Source organism: Rhizoctonia solani, chromosome 8, assembly GCF_016906535.1.
Source record: "Rhizoctonia solani chromosome 8, complete sequence".
Taxonomy (NCBI): Eukaryota; Fungi; Basidiomycota; class Agaricomycetes; order Cantharellales; family Ceratobasidiaceae; genus Rhizoctonia; species Rhizoctonia solani.
This window is the reverse complement of record NC_057377.1, coordinates 2012775-2023184: the sequence shown is the minus strand read 5'-3', so window position 1 is coordinate 2023184 and position 10410 is coordinate 2012775. Positions and strand designations below refer to the sequence as shown.

The 10410-nt window shown below is 46.0% G+C and overlaps 3 protein-coding genes across 3 annotated transcripts; 2 read left to right on the top strand and 1 right to left on the bottom strand.

The window, feature by feature from the left end:
- Positions 1-2171: 2171 nt before the first annotated feature.
- RhiXN_10068 (uncharacterized protein) lies at positions 2172-3937 on the top strand (the record flags this gene model as incomplete). The annotated part of the gene is made up of 2 exons (XM_043329884.1): positions 2172-3698; positions 3764-3937. 2 exons carry the CDS (start codon positions 2172-2174, stop codon positions 3935-3937), a joined length of 1701 nt encoding a protein of 566 aa, XP_043182718.1.
- A 1883-nt stretch (positions 3938-5820) lies between these two features.
- Positions 5821-7265, bottom strand: RhiXN_10067 (Etoposide-induced protein 2.4 (EI24); the record flags this gene model as incomplete). Its single annotated transcript, XM_043329883.1, has 9 exons — positions 5821-5978; positions 6072-6152; positions 6206-6278; positions 6329-6423; positions 6474-6583; positions 6634-6772; positions 6822-6892; positions 6943-7047; positions 7174-7265. 9 exons carry the CDS (start codon positions 7263-7265, stop codon positions 5821-5823), a joined length of 924 nt encoding a protein of 307 aa, XP_043182717.1.
- Positions 7266-9130: 1865 nt separating this feature from the next.
- Positions 9131-10410, top strand: RhiXN_10066 (tyrosinase; the record flags this gene model as incomplete). Its single annotated transcript, XM_043329882.1, has 6 exons — positions 9131-9340; positions 9566-9751; positions 9813-9948; positions 10000-10073; positions 10130-10339; positions 10393-10410. The coding sequence occupies 6 exons, from the start codon at positions 9131-9133 to the stop codon at positions 10408-10410; spliced, it is 834 nt and encodes a 277-aa protein (XP_043182716.1).

Below are 10410 nucleotides of genomic sequence, written 5' to 3'. Positions count from 1 at the left end.
TCCTTGAATTTTGAGTCGCATATATACATAATTCAGGGTGATTTTCTGGGAGATACGAGCCTCCCGGTGCAGAATGTCTGGATGAGTAATACATTAGTAAGCTACACAGCCACAGTATACACAGCCACAATATCAAGTGAGTGGCGGGAGAAAAGTGTCCGGCCCTCCGGCATTTTGTGTGTTTCCTGCAGGTCAAGAACCTGCAGGTCAAGAGTCCTGACTGTAGTATGGTGTCATTCGGCATGTTTGTAGTGTTTTATACACAAAGGGCATGTCTCCCGGGTCTAGGCACGTCATATGCAGTCCTTCAGACCCGCGCGACCTTGATGGAGCGCTATCCACCCCACTTAGGTTGGATTAAACTCATCCCCATCCCTATATGTATACGTGACTTGACACATCCTTCTTCACTACTCTGCGCAAGCTGAGAAATTTCCTCTCTCCATACCCTCCACTGTGTCAATTAAAGATACAGAAACTCCCTAAGAAACAGCCTTGTATTATTGGTCGGAAACTTACCGGAAGTCTGTATGTGTTTTCAGGATTCCGGTGGATTCCCTCAAACAATTGGTCAGAATCGCAGCGAAAACGGTCTACGTAATTGTCCAGGTCAAAAGTTTCCAGACGTTTAGATAGACCGTTCTTAGTACGTTTCATCAGAATATCTATCTCCTGCGGACATCTGGTGTAATTCTATTGTACGGTGCCCTTACATTATTTCAAGCTTTTACTGTAGCGCATATATTCGTCCACCTTATAAAACAATTTCGTCTTCCACTCGTTTAATTTGTAACCTGTTCGAAAAGTCTCCCAACTCTTAGTCTCTTACATTCCATTGAGTAGGGTGGAGTATTGGGGAGAAGGGAATACACGTGAATACCAGGAGTTATGCTTGTCTTCTTTCAATTATTCACTTCAACTCAAACTTCTCGCAGGCTTCCTAATTTCATGTCGCGTGAAATGCGTTGTCTTAGTGTAGAGTCAGATCTGAAATCATAGTGTAGCGCCAAGTTACAATAGTCAAATTTACACTGGCACAGCCTATATATTGTGAAGGACAAATAAAGAAGTTTAGCTGGGCTTAAGTCGACCTGGTGGGCTCTATGAGGGCCAAGATTCTTTTGGACCCCCATCCCAAAAATTTACAAAGACGGGGGCGCCGCGAGCAGGTTCCCTCTGGGTTTTGGTTAGAAACAATCCATAACTTTTATTACCTACAGGGATTACAAACTAGTTTGTAATTTGAGGGGATGTGTAGCTGATCTGAAACAGCTCGTTTGGATACATGATGTAAGACACATATAGCACCTTGTGGAATTAATTGAGTATCAGCAAAATCCAGGGGTCTAAAGTATTCTAAAACTCCTCTTCCGGGGAGTCACCGACTGATTGATAGGCTCCCAGAAGCTCTCCGAATACAATGGAAACTCTTAGTAGGCGATCGTGAATCCACACGAGGCATGTGCATGCATTAGAAAATAGCTGTTTTAACATAATCTTATATCTATTTAAACTTGAGATCACTTGAGGTTGTTAAGTGTAAAACTGTAGATTTCAGTTACGCCTCAAGCCAGTACCCAGTTTGTTGGTTTGATACAACATCGGAGTCTTCCGCGCGTGGACAATAAAACTCTGCTAATCAAGGAGCCACGGTAAACATTCCATGGATACAAAATTATCTCAGCAGAGCAGAGTGCGAGTGGAGTTTGCAGGCATCGATCTAAAAACACACATAGCCTCGTGCTTTCTCTAACGAAGCGCTCATCACCAGACCACCATGTCATTTGGCACCTTGATGGCGTTTAACGCATGAAAGGCATGTCCATGAGGCCCAGATACGTTATATCCAGACCTTCAGACCTGTGGGCCTTGATGGAGCACCATTTACCCTTTGGGTTGAACTGAACTTATCTCTACCCCTATCTGCGCGCATCACTATACATACCCTTCTCCGCTACTTTGCGTAACTTGAGATATCCCCTTCTCTCACCGTTTGTCTTTCTTGAAGGCTTTAATAATAACCCATATACTTGACTGCCCTCTAAAACAATAATACGTTCCATCAATTTCTCCCACGACCCATTGCGCAGGTTGCCTACCTTGCCCCCCCCCCCCACTTGGGTTTATCTGTTGTGTCAAGCGACAAAAAAAAAAGCTTGTCGCACATAAATATGCCCGCTCTCGGCTCTTCCATTCCCTTTGGTTCAAAGATCACTCGGGTTCCTATGGAATTCACAGATAATTGGGGCGAAGGTGAGACTTTCGATTGGTATCGCAGGCTCCGCAAGTCGAATTCGAGTGAAGTCAAAAGCTTGCAAGTGAGAGTAGACCGTGGCAAGCCTCCCCATCGGTTTGTCCTTGCTCATTTAGATAATGGAACAGTATGGCGATTTGACAGGCGCCCCGAAACAGGGAATCTGGGCACTCTCCTTTTTGAAACCGTTCTCCCAGCCTCCCATCGCCACGCCGCGGATGACCGGTGCTTTGTGCCAAAGGAGCATCTCATCATGATAACCGCCGGGTCTATATGTGAGATTGAAGTGAACCTGCCTCCAGGTACCGATCTCCTCTTGGTGATCTCGGTATGTTTTTCGATCTCTCAAGATCGTGAAGCGCGCTACTATGACCTGCTTAAATACAACTGCTACTTCTTTTCTTGGACGATCATTCTTGTCGTAACCCGGCACACTTTCCCCTTCAGCGTACCATCTCCAAGTGATATTGCAAAATACTTAGAACCAAAGCGGGATGGACTGGCCCGGTCATTGACCAACAAGACCGTCAAGGTTTTGTTGGGCATCGTTTTAAACGTTATTACTGCAATACGCGTAAAAACAGACTCCACCATTCAAGACGGGATGTCCTTTGGGAACCGTATCGTCTGGAAGCTTCCACCGAGTTCCATGCGCTTCGTTCTTCATCAGGTCCTGAAGATGCAAATGCACTTAGGGCTCAAAGATCTCCTCTATAGTAAGATGCGTGATCAGGTCGCCTCGGGGGAAAACGACCTTCTTGCAGATCTGTGGGAAAAGCGGGTAGAAACCAATAAGCAGGTTGAACAACGGCTTTGGGTCCAAAAGCTGGCCGATGATTTCAAGCCCAAGTTAGAAGAAAAGCTCGTTAGAATCATATGGGATCTTATCCTTGATATGGTGGCTGCCGTTCAAGCGGGGGATGGCTCGGAGCCATTGGCGTTTGGGGAACAACAGAAAAATAGATCTCGTATAAAGAGCTTGATTTTTGGTGATGCTCAATGGATCCACGTTTGGAACGAGGCGCTCAAAATGGGTCTACCTGCCGCTCGCGACGCCGCCCATGGACAGTCGGGACCGTTACAGCCTATCGAACCGGCAACTGATCAAGAAAATATGAGTCGGTGTACAGCATACAGAAAGCTACATGGCGATATTTTCGAAATAGCTTTCAAGGCAGCATCTGGCGCGTCCCTCGAAGGAGCTCAGCGGGCGGTAAGAGAGACAGAGGACTCCAATAAGAATCCCAAGACAGCCGCAATGTGGGTGAAGATTTGGGAGGTCTGGGACACGGTCTGGGGGGTGGCGAACCAAACTGCAAAAGATGGTGTTGTTCGGATTGTTGAACAAGGGGTCGAGGAGATTATTGAGCTAGTGACGGGGGAGGTGGTAACAACAGTGGGGGAGATGTACGAGCAAAATACACAGATATTGGTGAAACACCGGGTACGTAGATGATTCAGTACCCAGAATTTGTAGAAGTCTGACGCAGACCGCAACTAAAACTATAGAAGGGGAAGAAGGATAAGACACTTCGATCTATTAGTAACTTACAAACCCATATATCCGAATCTGTGAAATCCGCATACAGCACTGCACCTCAGAATGTACCGACGATTCGCATAGCAATGGAGAGGATTTGGGAGAAATCGAGATCCACATATGCACCATTGGATTCAGCATGATATACAGGGATAATCTTTAAGAGGTAAGCGGAGCGTCCGAATAAAATCATGGTGTGTAGGGCTTAATTATTGGATCTTCCAGCAACATAGGTATCTGGGCAGCCACTATTATGTAGGCAGAATTTGATGAAACCTACTAAGCATTTCACATGAAACCGTCTTTATTATTTTATTATCGTATATTTATTCTGAGTTGACTGTGCCTGAAAATGTACATAAGATATACCCCTGATTCAGTATGCTAGTTGTGCTCTGCTCCTGTTTAACTTTGTACAGCAACGCTTCTGTTTCCTCTTCAATGGTATATGATCCCAGTACTACAGGATTAGCACACAGAGAGGTTTAGACTTGTTCTAACATAAGACTGTGTGGCCGGGCCTTTTATTGCCCTTCAGTGCAGGCATGTGAGATAGTGCCTCGGGGATAGGCATTGTACGTTCACTCGGCCGGACGTAAATAGGTACCTACCCATACGGGCCTTTGTGAACCATCGTGTCCCCGAGCTGGGGCAATCAGCGTGACTTCCTGGTTCGTGGACGGGGCTTGGGGTTCGTTCCTCAGCCACAGGCAATTAGCGCCATTGGCGCTTATCCTGGCGTTTATACGCGCCTGACATCTCTGGCTCAGCGGTTTCCACGTCCCCCTCCATGTATCTACTTGCTGCAGTAGCCATTATGATGCCGTCAAGGTATCGTATCATGTCACGGTAGTAACTTTGTTCGAAAATCTTCGATGGACGACCAACTACGTGAGCCGTCAACTGCTTGACTCATTGGCTCCGGCGAATGATTGCGCTATATGGTTCATTTCGATCTCGTTCACTCAAGATATCGCATCACCAAATCCTCCGGGGGCTCTCATGGCACATGTCGGATCGTCCGGGCTTCGCTTGAACCGTTTTTTCCTCCCCATCCACGTCTCACTCAGAATATATCATTTCTAAAACAACCTGTCCCCATCGTGAATCTGAAAGGCTAGAACTCCGAACTTTAAGACCGCATCAAACCCCACCCCTGGTTCCATCATGGTTATTTGGGTGACCACCCTTTATTTTTGACGCCGCGTCCGTGCCACAACCTCGTGTAGCTTTTCCCGTTCTCAGCGTTCATGTGTCCTGTTAAAGCTTGGTACTCTGGGTCGTGTGGCGATGCGTGAAAAGTATTTCTTAGATAAAATACTCTACTATGTCTATTTTGTTGGCTCGTCACCAGGTGAGGATACAGGAGGCACGATGCACAATAGGGAGTATTCAATGTGTACTTAACTACAGCTGGAAGGGGGTAATATAACAGGTTTAGTTCCACTAAAGAGTCCCTAGTGGGTGCATTAGATCGAGGTCGGTGCCTGGTAAGAGCTCTGATAACGAAGGAGTTGAGAATTGGCCCTTATTGCTGGATCCGTGTGCTTACCGCAATGGGCCAACACATGGGTAAGAAGTTATATAGTCCCTTAATCCCAGATCAAAGGGGGGGGGGTGCGTTTGACAGTGTAATATGGCACTCGTCACAGTATTCCCGGAGCCTCCAAAAATGGGCTTGCACATCAGTCAACTCCGCTTTTCCTTCCAAAAGATTCCTTCATCGCCAACACCACATTGAGCTCCCGAGCTTTTTGGGTTTCATTTAGAAGTGATATAGCGTGCATGTGTTGTACATCTTACAGAAAGCTGAAGCTTTAGATGACATGGATTCTGTTGAGTAGTGCTAAGGGGCGCGTGGATGCACGTAGCGCGGAGTCATACTAATATAGGACAGATTATACTCGAACTTGGTTTTAATCGAGGTGTAGTCCGTCACATACACACGAATTTGATCTTCTACACCCTACTTCAAAAGCATACATTTATACAGTTAGTTCGAAAATACACTTTTTCGATGGTACATTTAGTTTCGCCCTCCTGTGACCTCTTCCTTTGTGAATCCAGCACCTGCATGCCTGCTTGGTGCAAGCTCCAGCTTTTCGCCATTATCCAACGTCACAATTCGAGGTGGGAGGGGCTTAATCTCACCCCGCCGGAATAGATCTTGACGTTTTTCGAGGTCTGCGTAAGATCATCAAAGTAATTTCAGTTGGATCAGTTTGATATTATCGGATACAGAAATAAAAGAAATAAAAGTACCATGTGCCCACATACAGCTCGCAATCCGATTGCTTATGGTAAATCCAATTCCGATAATAGGAATAGACTCGAGAAGGGCCGCTGTGAACCCGAACGCTGCATTTATGATGTCAGTTCACGCCTATTGGAAATAAAGTATCCTAGTGCACCTCGATAGTCCCATTTCCTCTCTTCTACAAATACAGCTACCTCTTTCGGGGTCATTTTTTTCAACTTGAAGTACTAACCTATGCATTAGGGGTTGCATGCCATCTCAGATAGGGAGCGCTTACAGGAGAATGCAATCCTCTACTTGTACTGAGCGCCTTCATCCAAGCCGAGATGCCCAGTCCCAGAAAAGGAATAAAGTTCAACGGCGCCAGAATTACTGTTCTTTAATTTAGTTTTGTCTATTCCCTGACAAGAGACAAGACTCACACTTGGAAATCACAATACGCAAGACTTTATTTCCCACGTGCTTTTCCCATTTGGGTGGATCTGTTGTTACGTGGGGCGGTTTCTCCCATTCTACTCGTCGAGATAAAATCCTGAGTGACTGCTGCAACAGTAGACAAGGAAAGACAAACCTTCTACATACCCGCCCCAAAATGATTCTTCCTTTCCACGACTAGTCATGGTTTGATCCCATGCCCTGTCTCGCGCGATCCCAAGATTCCGTGAAAGGAAAAAGTTGATAATTCCTGTGATCTGGTCTCCCAGGAAGAGTAAGGTTGCGTCTAGAAAAGAAGTTAGCGAGGTCGAGGTATGAAAACGAGGGCAACAAACAAGTTCCGACATCTAAAGGTAGTTGATATCCGAATACACGATCGTTAGAGAGTCCTGTGAAGCGTGGTGTACTGATATCTCATCAGTTTCTGATCGGGAACTGGACTTATAAGAAGTATACCTCAGCAGAAAGTAGCCCACAAAAGCTTTTTGGAGTTTCCATGTGAGTGCGGCCCAAAAGAGACCCACAAGTCCGCCACGACGGACACCATGCCTGCACTTGTCCCTAGATTTGAAAGCAAGCGTAAGTACAGCTGATATGCAGAAACGCCCTGTGAGGCAAATGGGTGGAAACTCTATCTGTGCGACTAGTCCTCCTGCATTGGGATGGCTAATAATTACCACAACTCACCAAACTGGCTGTCGGATCAACGGATCAGTTAAAAGTCTGTATATTCCCACGACGCAGTATACAGGTGGAAGCGTCAATAATTCCTGGGGCATGATTCGTCCGAATTTCAAGTCAATATTAATACACCCCCAGTCTCAGTTGATACAATAAGTCTAGTTAACGCAGTTCGATATGTCTGGAGCTAGTCGAGGCCAGAGTGTGAGTGCTGCGACTAATGCTGTTGAAATACTGCTTCAACGCTGTGCTGGCCGCCGAGGTCCAAGCATAACGTGAGCGATTAGACCGAGTATGACGTTATTGTTTGTCACTCTGGTGGCTTATCACATTCGAGCGCTTGCGAGGATACCAGTATTTGTAGGCCACTTCAAGTCATTCATAACCTTGAATTGAAACATATAAATCATTCACAACCATTCAAAAAGTCTTAATGAATACTGAGAAGCTGAGCTCTTGTTCTTGAAAATTAATTAGGTAGTAAACCTTTATATTCACTATATAGTAAATAGCTCTATTATTCACATACGAATTACATATGACGTATTTGGAATGTTACATACGAATGAGCGCGTGTTTTCCTTTCCTTATTCTCCACGCAAATGTAGTACAAGCTATGATACATTCGTATGCATACAGCTCCGAAGCTGGTACCACTCACCTTAAACAACCACTTACAGTGCTACACACTCCCAGATTTGATTATCCATTTCATTACACTATCAAAATGATCGCCTTGCTTAGACCGAGAAAAACGTTAGGCGGAAGCGGGTCTCGAAATATCAGTCATGTGGACTGACTCGAAAGGGTTTTAAGGTATCAATATGGCAAATATAAGAACGCCGCCCAAAAAAAAGAGAACTGGGATGGGCATGCCACAGTATTTGTTGAAGACGCGCTCGAACAAATATGGAGTATGTCTAGGTCTATATATGCTGGCGAAAGATGCAGGAACTAGAGACAAAGGGTAATTTTCGAACCTCGATTATACTCGTAGCATCCTGCGCCTACGTTTCAAGAGCTGGCGAACCTATGCTTGGCTAACATTACATTTCATCAAAGTACTAATAGAAGCCATAAGCGAGAGTAAGTTTGTAATCTAACTAGCCACTCCAAGCCTTCTCTTGCTGCTTATGGAGGAGGCGGCATGCTTCGAACGAAGGCGACCCCAAGAACTTGGTTAGATAAACTTGAATATGGTAATATAGCTTACTTTTGTCCCGGCATCGAACCGTTAACGGGTACATTTTTAAAGTTCGTACCCGGCTAAGACCTCTAGTTCCGCCTGTTCCAATCTATTTGTAATCAATTTACATCCACGACAAGCCCATCTGCATTGGAGGTTTTCATTGGCCAACTATTCAACCATTCCCTTTGCCCCCCCCCCCTTTGATAAGAAAAGGAACATCCGCTTGAATTCGATCGCCACTTGCTAATACACCGTGCCATTGGCACCACAAGTAATACACATGATCTAATACCCTTGAGCTAGTTAATCCTCATCGAACTATTATTTTCATATAGATTGGCGAAATTATTCCCTATTTTGTGGACACACAAATTTGACACCTTGCCTCATACCTAGAGCCCAGACGAGGAGTGAAATCTAGTAGGGTGCGAAGCCGTGACATCATGATATCAATTCATCCATTGTACAAGACACCTTTTGCGCCCAATTGCAGAGCTTAACTCAATAGAGATGAAACTGAACGTCGCGGAAGATAAAAATCTTGAACCAACGGACTCTGGCAACTTCTTGGCAGCGGGTTGAATAACCCTGAGGCTACACGGCTTGATGTATCCTTAGTTAACATCATATGACCGAACATAAGCATAGCGCATTTGGCGCATACGCAAAGCTATCGAGCTTGAAATGGGTATAAATGAGCGCATTTCGCGCTCATCTCTGGCATCCCGCTCTTGGTTTCTTACCTTTCACTAGCGAGTCTCGATCCACATAAGCATGCTGCCAACAAGCCCTCACACCGTTCTCTTCTGGGCTAGTCTCTTGCTTGCATTTCCCGGTGCTCTCCTTGCTCCTACCAAGCGATCCGAGTGCACCAACCCCGCCATTCGCAGGGAGTGGAGCACTCTCTCACAGTCCAAACGGGACGCCTTCCACAAGGCTGTCAAATGTCTGCAGACCAAGCCCAGCATAGTCGAATCCGGAGGAGTGAGCAAGTCACTGTTTGACGATTACAGCTATGTACATGTCCAGAGCGAGCCAATAGGTGGGTAGTCGATTAGTGGGGAGGAAAAATTGATGCCAAACTTTGGTTTAGTTCACAGAGTCGCTGCACTGTATCCCTGGCACCGTTACTTTGTCGTTTTGCGTGAACGGGCAAGCACCTAGTACATGGCATACCAGTTCACTGCACTGACGCATATAATCTCACAGGATCTTAGTGAATGTGGATATACAGATCCAATGCCCTACTGGGATTGGACCCGCAACGCGGACAGCGCAAGCGCATTCAGAAACGCGCCCATATTCGACCCCGTTACAGGATTTGGAGGCCCCAGCACTCCAGAGGGTAATGGAACTGCAGTCTGCGTTGACAATGGCCCATATGCCGGGTTCCAGGTACGTAATGCCGACTTGTATATTCTGACACCAACCTTTTGTACTCAATACCAATGAATAGGTTAACATACCTGAGCCGCATTGCCTGCAGCGTAGCTTCCCCGTAACCAACGAAATGGCCGGAAACTGGACAAGCTCGACAGTGAACAGAATCATGGAATATCCGGACTATATGCGCTTTTGGAACACCTCCGAGCGTAAGCCAGCCTCTTCCTATCAATGAAATTTGTATTTACCCCCTTGCCAAGGCTCACCTCATGACCTGATTCATGGGGCGGTCGGCGCCGACTTGCGCCAAAACTATTCGCCTAACGAACCCCTCGTATGTCACTTTTTTTTTTCTTGTCTTGCGTTCTCTCTCGGCTAACGCTACCCCAGTTCTTCCTGCATCATTCACAGGTCGACCGCCTGTGGACGCTCTGGCAGGGGAGGAATGCAACTCGTCTCTCGGACTACCAGGGTAATACTGTACAGAATACGACCGACTACAATGCGAGCTTGCAAGATACGATGAAATTTATGGGACTTGGGGATGATCGATCGGTCGAGAGTCTTATGGACACTCTATCTAACGGACTATGCTATAAGGTACGAGTTATTGGCTTCACATGTCTACTTTACTCACTGAAACACTATGCTAGTATGACGACGACGAGTGA